The 15,921-nt window shown below is 38.7% G+C and overlaps 1 protein-coding gene across 5 annotated transcripts in view; it reads right to left on the bottom strand.

The window, feature by feature from the left end:
• GRAMD1C (GRAM domain containing 1C) overlaps positions 1 to 15,921 on the bottom strand; it is a 105,779-nt gene that overhangs the window by 51,464 nt on the left and 38,394 nt on the right. For 4 of the 5 annotated variants that reach the window (XM_028844605.2, XM_077993914.1, XM_028844606.2 and 1 more), the window contains one exon: positions 13,257 to 13,337. In XM_028844605.2, coding sequence (XP_028700438.2) covers positions 13,257 to 13,337 — 81 coding nt within the window. Of the gene's footprint in view, positions 1 to 321; positions 686 to 13,256; positions 13,338 to 15,921 lie in introns of those variants that run through there. The other variant, XM_015129889.3, reaches the window with a different exon arrangement.

A 15,921-nucleotide genomic window follows, 5' to 3' on the forward strand; every position in this document is an offset into this window, starting at 1 on the left:
GTGGGAAGTTAATAGCAGGGTAATTGCAATATATTTTTCAAGCTAGTAATTTAATATATATAACAGGTTAATGGAAAACAAAATAGAACTCATTTAATTCACCATCTTACAGATTTGCCAATTTGTTAAAAAATGACGTTTTCTATCAAGTTGTCCAGTTTTCATAAAAATGTGGTTATTTACAGCCATGCTGAACATTCAAACATTCCAACATATGCCCAGCCTGATATTCGTAAGTCTTTCAATAATCAGCAGCAAAAACAGTCTACCTTAGTAGTCTTCAAAAACCACCTAAATTTTAAACACAAGCTGACCACCCACCTGCAAACCAAGGAGAGTCTCTCCCTTTCAGCCTACAGAGTAGTTGAACAAAATAAAGACGAACCAAGCAGTCATCAGATAAGGCTCAAAAGTCAGAAGATCAGTTTCTGGCCCAGAAAGCTGTGTATTCTGAGTATGTTGCTGTCTCTATGCACAGCAGAGCTCCAAATATTTAATGACAACCATGTAAAAATAATCATTGCTTCAATCTCTCAATTTTGCTATGAAAAGCTTTTCTAATGTAGTTTAAAGCACATTATCTGTCACTTCCTGGTTGTAGTAACAGCACTCTTTCCAAGGTTGCAGGTCAGAATGCAGAATTGGAAGTTACACCTCACTCTACAGGTTCCTAAGCCACTCCTACAAGAAGAAGATAGGTAAACAGCGTTTTATTAAAGGGACAGTTCCTAATTTTCTCTGTTCTATGCACAGATTAGGAAGAATAAAATGAAAGTAAAAATATTTTGCTTATGCTAAATTGATGTAAAACAGCTAGTACAATATTATTTTAACCTCATCTTTAAAATTAACTATATTACAGGTTAAATCTTCTTCTCCATGCTAGTAATTTCTATGCAGTTCTGGGAATGTCATGATTACTTCTTCATATGCCACTTTTCCAGTACTGATGTAGTATTCCTATCAGACTCTTGCATTAATCCTTTACAACAACCAAAGATTCTATCTCTGAGTGCTGTAAATGTAACGTAAGGAAATAGCAGGAAGAGCCAGCTGTTCAGGTGGAACAATTCTACTAAGCACCTGGCACATCTCTCATCACTGAAAGGTTTAAGGCAACATTTTGATCATTCAATAATTCTTTTCTTTGAAAATATTTCTGACCTCAGTGTATTTAGAATAATTCCCTGGCAGTGATCTGGACTATAATAAACAGTAATTCCTATTTATTTCTCAGAAGAAAATTTTTCTTCTAAATAAAGAATCAAATTTGCCCTAATTTCTACCTAGTCATTCCATTTAATTTAGTGAAGCGCGTAAACAGATCGAAGGCTACTTGATGAACTCCAAGGATCAACCTTTTGAGGGATGCTAAAATCTCATCATTTTATACAATGGCAGAATGAGACAGAGTAGAGTGATGCTGAAAATACTACTCATTCAAATGAAGAAAGCCCACTATGGGGCAGCTGCCACTGTCTAAAAGGCAGTGCTTTTAGCATATTATGGTAGTTCTCATTGACTAAAATTGTAGATAAATATATTTATGATGGTGAACAAATAGCTATGAGAAAAATACACATTAACTGTACCACAATTGATATTTATACATATTTTTGCTAAATATAAAAATCCTTATACCAAACCACTGCTACGTAGGGCAGAGTTACATTTAGTAGGCTTCAGAGGGAAAAACAGAACCTAGAACGGAGCCCCAAGAAAGCCCAACACACAAAGAGAAAATAGAGGAGTGGCCAGCAAAAAAAAGATGCAGGGAAAACCAGAAAGGTAAGAAAAGATTCCAGAAAGAATGTCATGAAAGGCAAAGGAAGAAAGTGTTTCAAAATGGAGGGAGTACACAGTGGTATCAAACGCTGCCAAAAGGTCATGTAAGATGAGCACAGCATGAGCCCATGTATGTCAAATGCAAACATCCAGAGGAATGATACAGCTTGCCAAACCAGTTCCCCATCACTTGAGCGTGTGTGTATCATGAGAATGAGTGAGGCAGGGAGAGGAGATACAGTGGGGAAGGAGGAAGCAGCCAGGTCATGAAGAGCCTTGTACACCATGCCAAAGAATATGGATTTTATATTGTCAAAATATCAAAAGCCACCCAGTGGTTTCATATAGAAAAGTAACAAGTTCAGAATTATGATTTTAAAAGACATGATTTTAAAACACTACTATTTGACATCAACCTCAAAGACAGATTAGGTGTTAAAAAGAGATAGGAGACATTGGTAATGGTTCAAGCTAGAAATGACGACGACCTTGGTGACCAACAAGATATGGCTGGCTGGCAAAGAGGTAAGAAACAGGATACATCCAGGTTTCTGGCTTGGGTCTGGGTAGAAGGCGGTGTGGCTCACTGACCAAGGGAAAATAGGTAGAGGAGTTCTGACAACCAAGAAGGTAAAAAAGAGGGAACGATATAATACAAACACTTCTAGACTGCCATGCTATTACATAGCAAATGTGACAAATAGTCACCAATTTCACATTCATTTCTTTCCAGGTAGGTCTGAATGTTGTATTTATTAGATTGATAGCACTACTGGAAAACTTTTGGAATTTCAGTAACCCCAAAAGGAATGATCTTTAGAGAGTGACATAAGGAAGAACAAGGGGACTTGATACTGTTGTGCAGGCTAAAGGAGAAAGCTGGATGACACTCCTCCGAAGGTCTCAGTGGCTGACATTGGCTTTGTAAACTGACCACTATCTAGAGAAAGGCCTCAGAGCTGTCACTATCCAAGAGTTGGCTCAGGGAGGCCGACTTAATAAACCACACTCACAAGCTGATACTAGCTCAGTTGGAAATATATACAGTGGGGAAGATTCCTTTCTGGTGATCACAAATCTTTTCTTCTATCGCACAGAACACCTGAATACCTTGGAAGTCAGATTAGCAACCAGAAAGTGGCACAACAAGCATGAAATCAGAGCAAAAGTAGACAGCTTTAAGGGACAATTTACTGTGGCCTTGGTAGGGCATGATGATTCATCTCTGTCCCATCTCCATATAGTTCTCGACTGATCAAAGTCTACCTCTGCAACTCTACTTTTCTGTCCTAAATCCTAAGTTCTTGGCCTAAGTCTGGCCAAGTCCTCTTCAGACTGATAGATTCTTTCTTTTCATACACTAATACTTTCAATCAACTGTTTTAAACCCTTTTTCCCCAACACACCTGAGGAATAGGACACCCTTCTGTCACCCTTCTGTTTAGTGATTCCCAAATAGAAGCTAGAGGGCCATGTATCAGAATTTAGACAGCATATTTCTGTATACGTTTGAAAAGCTCCCCTCATTACCTTACCCCTGAATCTAACATATGCTATCTTCTTCTGCCATTTGGGAATAAGATGGAAAGTCCTTCTGTCTCTTTAAGCCTTAAAATTCAAAATAAGTACAGATTTCTGCTCTATTAGACCCTGGATTGAAATATTGACTTTCAGAATATACTCTTAAATTTCCAAGGAGAGCTAGCTTCCCCGTAGCCCCCATGTGCTGGCAAGAGAGACCACTATTACCATGCTAAGATAAAAACAGTACAGGCCAGACGTGGTGGCTCATGTCTGTAATCTCAGCACTTTGGGGGGCCAAGGCGGGTGGATCACCTGAGGTCAGGCGTTCGAGACCAGCCCCTGGCCAACATGTTGAAACCCCGCCTCTATGAAAAACACAAAAATTAGCTGGGTGTGGTGGCAAGCACCTGTAATCCCAGCTACTTGGGAGGCTGAGGCAGGAGAATCGCTTGAACCTAGGAGGCAGAGGTTGCAGTGAGCCAAGATTGCACCATTGCGCTCCAGCCTGGGCGACAGAGCAAGACTCCGTTTCAAAAAAAAAAACAGTACAAAAGTAAATTTTCTGCATACATCCTGCCTATATTACTAATATCTGTACTCCTAAATGCAATAATGCAAGAATATCAGTAGGAATATGGAATAATTAATTGAGCCTTAATTTAAAAAATCTTTTCAATTTTAACCTTGTTACTACTGATAATCTTACATATGAACCCTATTTTCTTAGTAATTCAAGTATGTAGAAAATAACATTTCTTTTGGCAACTCAGGATGCTTTAGTGTTTCAAGATAATCATTTGTTCTCACCGTACATATTGAAGGTTAAATAAATTGAATTAAATATACATTGAACTTAGGGTGTGCCCCGAATGCTATTTCTGAAATATTTCAGAAATGTGTTTTCCCCCTATCCTTTGCCTTTTCCTTGAACTAAGAGAATTTATAATATCTTGTTAAGAGTAGTAATTAATTATTTGGACTCCAAATCATTGGAGTTCTACTAAATTGAGTCATTCAAAAAGTATTTATTGAGCAACTGTTACACATAATATTGTCCAAACTGGCACACTTTTGAGAGTAAGGGAAGCACAATATTTACTTTGACAAAGGCCTAAACCCAGACAGTTTCAGACCGTACTCGGTAAACCAAACTGTGTACCAAACCAGCTATGTGGTAAAGACTGAACTTGTCAGTGGACATACAACAGTGAACAAGACAGACATGGTCGTTGTCTTCAAGGGATTTAGAGTTAAGCAAGGAGAACAGAAATAGAACAAAGAATTGTAACTGTAATGCATATTATAGAAATACAAGATGTTATAGGAAACTAAAAGAACGAATCTGACTTCAGGTTTATTAATGAGAACTAGAGTGGGGATAAGAGGGTCACAACTTCCTGGCAGAAAGAACATTTGAAGAACTACTTAAAAAAAAAAAAAGAAAAGCAGCAGAACATTGAAGATGACAAGAATGGGAGGGTATATTAAGATGTAAGTGGAGAGGTGGAAAGGGTCTTGATTATGTGGTCCCTATAGAGATTTTTAGATTTTTATTCCAAGGGCAATGGGTATCAAGCAGGAAGCAAAAATAAGCAAGCATTTTTTTTAAAAAAAGATAACTTCGGCTGTAGTACTGTTCAGGGTTCGACAAACTGTTTCTGTAAAGGGCCATGTAGTAAATATTTTAGGCTTTTTGGGCCATATGGCCTCTGTCACAACTACTCAACTCTGCTGTTGTAGTGTGAAAGGCAGCCATAGAAATACATAAACAAATGAGCATGGCTGTGTTCCAATAAAACTTTATTTATGGACACTGAAATTTGAATTTCATATAATTGCCACATGTCATGAAATATTATTCTTTTGATTTTTTTCAGCCATTTAAAAATGTAAAACTAGTCATTGTGTGCAGACCACACAAAAACAAAGCAGGACTGTGCTTGGCTCTGGTATAGAACACGGATAGGGGCTGGCACAAATGAAGAAAAAGAGCTGAAGGGTGGAGTGGGAAGGGCCTAAAACTTATCTTGAACCATGACTGCACAGTTCTTCACAAAGACCAAGAAAACATCAATTGTTTGTATTAAAGAATGGTGCTGCCATTGTCCTCTGGCCCCACAAATCCCAGATATTCAATGTTCTGTCTAGAGAATGGGAGCTAAACTCACAGACTGTGAACGAAGCTGAAGTGCTACAAATCACGTCACAAATGACTGTAGTGGCAGTTTAAACACATGTCTAAACATTGATGACTTATGTTTCACCAGGTCAAATATTAGAAATAAACTGTCCTTTCTGAAGCAATGTAACACAGTAGTTTTTTGTTTTTATTTTGTTTTGTTTTGAGATGGAGTCTCGCTCTGTCACCCAGGCTGAAGTGCAGTGGCACCATCTCAGCTCACTGCAATCTCCACCTCCCGGGTTCAAGCGATTCTCCTGCCTCAGCCTCCCAAGTAGCTGGGACTACAAGTGCCTGTCACCACGCTCAGCTGATTTTTGTATTTTTAGTAGAGACAGGGTTTCACCATGTTGGCCAGGCTGGTCTCGATCTCCTAACCTCAGGTGATCAGCCCACCTCAGCCTCCCAAAGTGCTAGGATTACTTTAGGTGTGAGCCACTGCACCTGGCCCAAAGTAGTCTTATAAAGAGAAAAAGATGGTCCTTTTAAAAACATTCTTTTCCAAAGGCAACATATTTGGCTCCAGTTCTTTCAGTCTTATGGATTTATTTTACTGGAAAAATAAATAAAACAAATGCACACAAACATAATTTTACTATCATTTTGTAGTACTTTAATGATAAATCTACTTTCTAGATTAATTTGCTTTTTGAAAGGCCTTCTCATGCAAGAAGCAAGCAGAAGTAACACATAATTACTTTGACTTTGATTCCATAATTACATGCAACACCAGTATAATATTCTGAACTTAAATTTTTTTTTGAGACAGTGTCTCACTGCAACACAAATATAATATTCTGAACTTAAATATTTTTTTTTTGAGACAGTGTCGCACTCTATCCCCCAGGCTGGAGTGCACTGGCATGGTCACAGCTCACTGCAGCCTCGACCTCCTGGGCTCAAGTGATCCTACTACCTCAGCCTTCTGTGTAGCTGGGACTACAGGCATGCACCACCATACCCAGCTAATTTTTTTAAATTTTTTTCTTTTTAGAAATGCGGTCTCTGTATGTTGCCAAGACTGGTCTTGAACTGGTCTCAAGCAATCCTCCCACCTCAGCCTCCCAAAGTGCTGGGATTACAAGCATGAGTCACCATGCTTGGCCAAAAATATTTCTAATATATATCAAATGTATTATTCAAATTACTTATAAAGTTGTTTTAATAGAATTTTGTAGTTATGCTGTATATTTTATGAGGACTTTTTAAAAAATCTTTTTAAAGAGTATTACACAAGATCAAGAAATCTAACCAATGTGGCTTTATGACTTTAAAAAACTAAAAGGGAACTGAGGCTTACAAAATTATAAAGAATACCAAGACTATACCAAGCACCTAGCACTGTGCCTGGCACCTAATACTTCACAAATGCAAGTTGCTATTGTCGTGAATACGGATATTTATATGTTAAAAAATTGTTCTGGGTGAATTCTACAGTGCTTAAAATTCCGGTTAGGATAGTTTTGAAACTGAGATCTCATCTTCAACTTTAATTTCTGTATAATAGTTAACACATAATATATGCTTAAACATTTCTGTCTTCCTGTAGAGCAGAAACGGACACTATTTATCTATTTATCGAAATGAGAATACAGTATCCACTTGAAATAGAGTGGCATATTCAACATTAAAGATAAACAAATGATCTAGAGATCTAAAAGGTATAACTACTGTGAAGATGGTGATACCTCCGTGTGTATACATCAAAAACACAGATAACATCAGGATCTTTTCAAAGAAGGGTAAATTTTACTTCCAGCCAGTAAATGCAGTGTTTCTTGGCTATGGTGGGTAGCCTCGAGTATCCTGGAATTCCCTTTCTTCTTCTCACTTCAGAGAGCTTTCTTCTTCATTAAAGTAAAGAACTCAGTTTCTCCCTTGGCTCATCTGTAAACCTGAACTTTATCACTTCCCTGGAGATATTTGTTTTTATAAGGACGTATCCCAACTCACATGCGTGTGATAAGCACAAATGTGATTTTAGAAGGACATTCGATACAGTATATAACCAAGCATAGGCTGCGGTAAGTCGCTGGTGCCTTGCTAGAATGAGAGAATGCACCTCATGGATTCTGAGCACTCAACAAGTTGGTATTTGGGGGTGGGGTAGGAAGGTGCCTATGGCAACACTGGAGTTTTCAGCCAGTGCTAGAATAGAGCACCCCACGGCAATGACAATGAATCTGAAAGTGACCGGCCTAGGTGAAGGAGGTTTCCTTGCCAAAGCGCAACCTGGAAGGGCAGCGTAGAGCTGAGTTGAGAGCAACACACAGCTATGCATTGCTCCACGTCCTAGTAGTAGACGCCACGCGCTGCGAGACCCGCTGCCTGTGGACCTGCCCTGTAAGCATCACCCAGGCCAGGAGCAAGGGTACGTGGCTCCGGTGAAGCAGGGCACCCAAACACCCAGAGACACTCGGCAGGGGCTTGGACTTGGGGCTTCCAAGCTAGTCACTTCTTTTCCCTTACCGAGGGCCAGAGAGACTGGGCTTGGCAAGCCCCTCACCCATACCCACTTTTCTCCTCTGTCCCCTCCCCATCTCAGACTTGTAGGCTACTTCTCCAAGCATCCCCACTCCAGCAAAGTGAAAGCATTTGAGTTGGGCACTGCTTGGGAGAGCCCGTCCTCAGCCGTTGAGTTCAAAAGGCCATTCAACATAAAGAGCTCTGGAGGCCAAAATGTGTCCACTTCAGGGAGGTGCTTAGCTGGGGAGTAGGGAGGAAAGTAGGTTAAGTTCCCACCTGCCAGTGGCAAAGAAAGAACGTTTCTTGGCTGGGCGGTGGCTCACATCTGTAATCCCAGTACTTTGGGAGGCCAAGGCGGGCAGATCACCTGAGGTCGGGAGTTCGAGACCAGTCTGACCAACATGTAGAAATCCCGTCTCTACTAAAAATACAAAATTAGCCACGTGCAGTGGCGCATGCCTATAATCCCAGCTACTCAGGAGGATGAGGCAGGTGAATCGTTTGAACCTAGGAGACAGAGGTTGCAGTGAGCCGAGATCACCATTGCACTCTAGCCCGGGCAACAAGAGCAAAATTCCAACTCAAAAAAAAAAAAAAAAAAAAAAAGCCTTTCTTATCTGCGGGAAATCTCTACTGCTCCCCTTAAACCATTTCTTTTAACAGCAGCTTTACTGTGCTATAATTCAAATACCAGAAAATTCATCCCTTTAAGTGTACAATTCAGGCAGTTTTCACATATCCAGAGTTAAACCACCACCACCGCTAATTTCAGGACATGTTGTCAACCCAGAAAGATACCTGACTCCATCAGCTGTCACTTCTCATTACTCCCTCCTCCTGGCAATAGCTTTACTATTTCTATTTCTATGAATTCGCCTATTCTAAACATTTCATAAGAACAGAATCCTACAGTACGTGTTCTTTTGTGACTGGTGTCTTTCACTTAGCATTATGTTTTCAAGGCTCATCTATATTGTAGCATGTATCGGTACTTCACTACATTTTATTACTGAATGATATTCCATTGTGTGGATATACCTTTTTTTTTTTTTTGAGACAGAGTTTTGCTCTTATTGCCCAGGCTGGAGTGCAGTGGTGTGATCGCGGCTCACCGCAACTTCTGCCTCCCAGGTTCAAGCGATTCTCCTGCCTCAGCCTCCTGAGTAGCTGGGATTACAGGCATGTGCCACGGCAACCGGCTAATTTTGTATTTTTAGTATAGATGGGGTTTCTTCCATGTTGATCAGGCTGGTCTCGAACTCCCGACCTCAGGTGACCTGCCCGCCTCAGCCTCCCAAAGCCTGGGATTACAGGCATGAGCCACCGCGCCAGGCCATACATTTTATTTATACATTAATCACTTGATAGACATTTGGATTGTATCTACTTTTTGGCTATTATGAATAATAAATGCTGCTATGAACGTTGGGGTACACGTTTTTATAAGAACAGATCTATGGTAAACATTTTGAGGAGCTGCCAAACTGTTTTTCAAAGTGGCTGCATCATTTTACAATCTTTCCAGCAATGTACTTGAGGGATCCACTTTCTCCACATCCTCAACAGCATTTGCATTTAAAAAAAAATTTGTTCAGCTTTACTGAAGTATAATTAACAAATAGGAATGGTACATATTTAAGGCATACAATTTGATGTTTTGATATGCATATACATTGTGGTTGCCACAATCAGGTTAATTAACATGTCCATTACCTCATGTAGTTATCATTTGCTTGCCTTCTTTCTTTTTTTGTACTGGTGAAAAAACTTAAGATCTACTCTCTTAGCAAATTTCAAGTATACAACACAGTATTGTTAACTGTAGTCAGCATGGTGCACATTTGATCTCCAGAATACATTCATCTTGCATAAATGAAACTTTGTACCCTTTAACCAACATCTTCCCATTTCTTCCTACCCCTGGCAACTACCACTTTACTCTCTGCTTTGAGTTCAACTTGTATAAATTCTACTTGATAATGGTATATAACCTTTGTATATGTTGCTGGATTTGGTTTGCTAATATTTTGTTGAGGATTTTTGTGTCATTGTTCATAAGGGATATGGGTCCAGAGTTTTCTTATGGTGATGTCTGGTTTTGGTATCAAGGTAATACTGTACTCATAGATCAAATTGTGAAGTGTTCTCTCTATTTTTAGAATACTGGGTGAAGGACTGGTGTTAATTCTACCGTAAACAGTTGGTTCACCAATGAAGCCACCTGGGCCTGGGCTTTTCTTTGTGGTAGGTTCTTTATCACTAATTCAATCTCTTTTCTTGTTATAGGTTTATTCAAATTCTCTATTTCTACTTGAGTCAGTTTTTGTAGTTTGTGACTTTCTAAGTACTTAACCGTTTCATTTAGGGTAAATAATTTGTTGGCATACAATTATTCACAATATTTCCTTATACTTTTCTTATTTCATATAAGGTTAGTAGTATTGTCACCACTTTCAGTCCTGAATTTTATAATTTTAGTCTTCTTTCTTTTTTTCTTGGTTGAACTAGCTAAAGGTTTGTCAATTTTCATTTTTTATAAAGAAGCAACTTTTGGGCTGGGTGCGGTGGCTCATGCCTGTAATCCCAGCACTTTGGGAGGCCAAGGTGGGTGGAACACCTGAGGTCAGAAGACCAGCCTGATCAATATGGTGAAACCCTACCTCTACTAAAAATGCCAAAAATTAGCCAGGCATGGTGGCGGGTGCCTGTAGTCCCAGCTACTTGGGAGGCTAAGGCAGGAGAATCGCTTGCACCTGTGAGACAGAGGTTGCGGTGAGCTGAGATCGCGCCACCACTGCACTCCAGCCTGGGCGACAGAGTAAAACTCTGTATCAAGAAAAAAAAAAAAAAAAAGGAGGGGGGGCTGGATGCGGTGGCTCATGCCTGTAATCCCAGCACTTTGGGAGGCCAAGGCGGGCAGATCATGAGATCGGGAGATCGAGACCATCCTGGCCAACATGGTGAAACCCCATCTCTACTAAAAATACAAAAATTAGCTGGGCGTGGTGGTGCATGCCTATAATCCCAGTTACTCGGGAGGCTGAGGCAGGAGAATACCTTGAACCAGGGAGCTGGAGGTTGCAGGGAGCCGAGATCATGCCACAGCGCTCTAGCCTGGTGACAGAGTGAGACTCCATCTCAGACCAAAAAAAAAAAAAGAAAGAAACAACTTTTGGTTCTGTCTCTATTTTTCTATTCTTTCCTTCATTCATTTCTGTTATAATCTTTATTATTTCCTTGCTGCTTCTTGCTTTGAATTTAGTTTGCTGTCCTTTTTCTAATTTCTTTTTTTTTTTTTTTTTCTGAGACACAGTCTCTCGCCCAGGCTGGAGTGCAGTGGAGCAATCTCAGCTCACTGTAAGCTCCGCCTCCCGGGTTCATACCGGGACTTCAGTGTAGCTGGGACTACAGGTGACTGCCACCAAGCCCAGCTAATTTTTTGTACTTTTAGTAGAGACAGGGTTTCACCGTAACATGTCAGTCAGGATGGTCTCAATCTCCCGGCCTCATGATCCGCCCACCTCGGCCTCCCAAAGTGCTGGGATTGCAGGCGTGAGCCACTGTGCCCGGCCTCTAATTTCTTAAGGCAGAAATACAGGTTATTGGCTCACTATCATTCTTTTTTAATATAGATGTTTACAGTTATAAATTTCCTTCTAAATACTGCTTTAGCTGCATCCCATAGGTTTTGGTATGTTGTGTTTTTGTTTTCATCTAACCCAAAGTATTTGCTAATTTCCCTCATGATTTCTTCTTTCACCCATTGGTTATTTAGGAGTATTCTGTTTTAATTTCCACTTTTTGTGAATTTTCCAAATGTCCTTCTGTTATTTATTTCTAATTTCATGCCATTGTGCTCAGAGAACATATTTAGTATGATTTCAGTACTGTTAAATGTACTGACACTTGTTTTCTGACCTAGCATATTGTCTATTCTGGAGAATGTTTCATGTGCACTTGAAAAGGATATACATATTCTGCTACTGTTTGGTGAAGTGCATTACAGATGTCTTTTAGTTAGTCCATAGTGGTGTTTCAAGTCTTATATTTCCTTGTTGGTCTTCTGTCTAGTTGTTCTATCTATCATTGAAAGTGGGGTATTGAATTCTCCAACATTGTTTGCTAATTATATTTTAAATAAATAGAGATGGGGTTTCGCCATGTTGCTCAGGCTGGCCCTGAACTCCTGGACTCAAGCTATCCACCTGCCTCAGTCTCCCAGAGTGCTGGGATTACAGGCATGAGCCACCACACCCAGCCCCAAGTTTTACTGTTGAATTGTCTGTTTCCCTTCAATTCTGCCAACTTTTGCTTTGTATATTTTGGGGCTCTGTATGAGGTCTGTATATGTTTATGATTGTTATGAATTCCAGATGAATTGACCCTTTATTCTTCCTTGTATCCAATACTTTTTGTCTTAAAAAGACTATTTTGGCTGATATTACTACATTCACTTCTGTTCTGTTTTGTTTTCTGTTTGCATGATGTATCATATTTCTTCCTTTTACTTTAAATCTATTTGTGCCTGTCAATCTAATTTGTCTCTTATAGCATATAGATAGATCATGGGTTTTTTTTGTTTGATTGTTTGTTTGTTTTTTGAAACAGGGTCTCACTCTGTCACCCAGGCTGGAATGCTGTGGCACGATCATGGCTCACCGCAGCCTCGACCTCCCAGGCTCAGGTGATCCTCCCACCTCAGCCTCCCAAGTAGCTGGGACTACAGGTAAGCGTCACCCCACCCAGTTAATTTTTATATTTTTTGTAGAGACAGGGTTTTGCCATGTTATCCAGGGTGGTCTCAAACTCTTGGGCTCAAGCAATCTGCTGACCTCAGACTCCCAAAGTGCTAAGATTACAGGCATGAGCCACTGTGCCTGGCTTGGTTCATGTATTTTTTTCATTCTACCTATCTCTGCCTTTTGGTTGCAGTGTTTAATCCACTTATGTTTAATGGCTATTTTGCTATTTGTTTTCTACATGTCCTGTGTCATCTTTGTCCCTGTGTGCCACCATTACTGCCTTCCTATGTGTTAAAAACACATTTTCTAGTGTATCATTTTAATTCCTTCGCTGTTTATTTTTTATTTTTTTATTTTTATTTATTTTCTTGGTGTTTACCCTGGGGATTATAATTAACATCTTAACTTGTAACTATAGACCTTGCTTTGATTGAAGTTTCTATTTAGAATTTCAATTATCTAGTCAAATTTAGTTAAGAAAAATAAAAAGGAGCTCTTCAATTCACAAATACACTAGGAGGTTCTTAAAATAAGCAACTGCCTGTGGTATGAACACTTACCTTATCTAATAATACATTCTGCCACAACCTAAAGATACTGAGGTAACTTCTATCCCTGGCACCAAAAGATGTGAAGAAAAACTGCAAAGAAAAATAATAGGACAATTTTAGTGTCATGGAAAATAAGAGGAGATTATCTGTCATGAAGGTCTATGGGGACTTGCTTATGGTTAAAACAAACTAGTAGGTCAACACTGCCTACTTTGTATACTATTTTTATTTAACTTTGTATTATAATAGAAGAAACACAGGTAGTTGCTATATGAACAAGGTGTCTTTACAAAATGTATCTTCCAATAAACACAATTTTGTCAGTGTTTACTAGCAATGGGGACTTGAAATAGGTAGCTATTTATGTTTCTCAGTTTAACTGTGGAAATCAATCTAAATAAAATTATGAAAAAATGAAAACTTTTATTCTGAACTTTGCAAAGAGATATGAATTGGTTGCCACTTGAGCCAAGTATACACAAAGAATAAGAAAAAAATACATGTGGATTTCAGATAAGATTTAAGGATCTTAATTTTTAATTACATCAGTTTTCATGGTCTTCTAAAACCTCCAGATATACCTCTCTCTGCTAATTATAGATACAAAGCACCCATGCTAACACTGCACTTTTCTTTGAATGCTGTAACAGAAAAGTAGCATGTTTCAATCTATAATTCTACATTTTATTTAATTGATTTTTGCAAAGTCATATTTTAAAATAGGCTTTTATAAGAAAATGCAACAAGACAGCACTAAATACAGTCTTCTCAGTGTTTTCTCTCTTCCAGTTCCCTAGTTAATGACCTTTCATGGCTAAGCAGCTATTGTTAGGAAGGAGAAAGCTCAGTTCTATGCTGGATTAAGTTATTTTATTAAGTAAAATATCAAACAGATAATATTTTGGATGTTAATGCTTTTCATAGAAAGACTTTAGAGTGCTATTTTCTAATTCATTAAATTGAAACTTTGCTATACATTATTCATAAAGCAAAACTTTTCACAAAGAAGATATACACAGGATCTCTTCCAAATAGAATTATATACATAATATGTGATCTAATGATCAATACTTGCTGTTCCCTATTCCCTTTTCTTAGGCCAAATTGTTTTGCCTAATTATAATAACCTTATAACCCTGTGTTCAGATATATAGATTTTAAAAATCTCCTAGTCTATCTCATTTTCACCACTGTGTTATGCTTGCTAATTCCCACTTCCTGTACTAAATAGCTTAGTATTAACTTTATCTACTCTCATGCACAACCACCACATTCCCAACTCCTTAAAATGACCAGCTTTTTGGATAATCTACATAAATTACTACCTTTCTTTTATTCCTTGCTAGATATCCAACCTCAAAAACATATTAATAAGTCTTGATTTGGCTGGGCACGGTGGCCCACGCCTGTAATCCCAGCATTTTGGGAGGCCAAGGTGGGTGGATCACCTGAGGTCAGGAGCTCAAGACCAGCCTGGCCAACATGATGAAACCCGGTCTCTACTAAAAATACAAAAATTAGCCTGGCATGGTGGTGGCATGTGCCTGTAGTCCCAGCTTCTCGGGAGGCTGAGGCTGGAGAATCGCTTGAACCTGGGAGGTGGAGGTTGCAGTGAGCTAAGATCATGCCACTGCACTCCAGCCTGTGCGCCAGAGTGAGACTCGGTCTCAGACAAAAATAATAAATAAATAAAGAAAATAAAATAAATCTTGATTCAATAATAGCCTTCTTATGAGTTTGGGAAGAGTTCCGGATAATGATATCTCTAAGTCGCTGAGGCATAGAATATATTCTAGAACCTAAAACAACTAAAATTGCTATGATTAACCTTCCTTTAGTCACAGAGTATATAAAAGGGGTGAATATTTAGTAGTACAGAATTTTTTACCATGATGATGAAAAAATGAAATCATTGCGTTAACATAGTGAGGAAGTTAAGACTACGGTCTCTGCAATTAAATGAACTGGGTTCACAGTCTTGTTCTATCACCTATTGTTAGTTCTGTGAATTGGCTCACTTTTCTTTTATTTAGTTTTCTCATCTACAAAGTGAGAATAATTATCACAGTGGATCTTTATAAGAATTAAATAAGAAAATATATGTAAAGAGCTTAAAGTAGTGTCTATATAACAGTAAGTGTTCAGTAAATGCTGACTTACTGACATTATTAAAATTTAAATGCTTGATCCTGAAATTCCATACATGTGTGAGAAACGTCACACATGAGCATAAGAGGGCATGGTCAGGCTGTTCACTGCAGCACTGTTTGTAATAACAAAATATTAGAAAGAAACTAATTGTAAAGGAAATCGCGGTATATCCATTCTATGAAATACCATACAGCATTTTTTTAAAAATAGGTGGGTCTATCTACATATGCAGACCTATGACTACAAGAGATAATGTTGTTGTTGTTGTTTAAAAAAAAGGAGAGCTGATGAACAACACATATAAGATTACATTTACTTTTTTTAAAAAAGAGCAAAACCGTACATTTATACATGCATGCCTGTATGTAAATACAAAGAAAGGAAGTCTGAAAAGTCTGAAAAGATATATACCAAACTGACAGCATTTGCCTCTAGAAAGAAAATGGATTGGGGATTATGGGTATGGAATGAAGATGTTAGTTTTGAAATTGTTTGATGATTTTTTTAAAAAAATGAAAAAGTA

The sequence above is a fragment of the Macaca mulatta genome, chromosome 2 (genome assembly GCF_049350105.2).
Source record: "Macaca mulatta isolate MMU2019108-1 chromosome 2, T2T-MMU8v2.0, whole genome shotgun sequence".
Lineage (NCBI taxonomy): Eukaryota > Metazoa > Chordata > Mammalia > Primates > Cercopithecidae > Macaca > Macaca mulatta.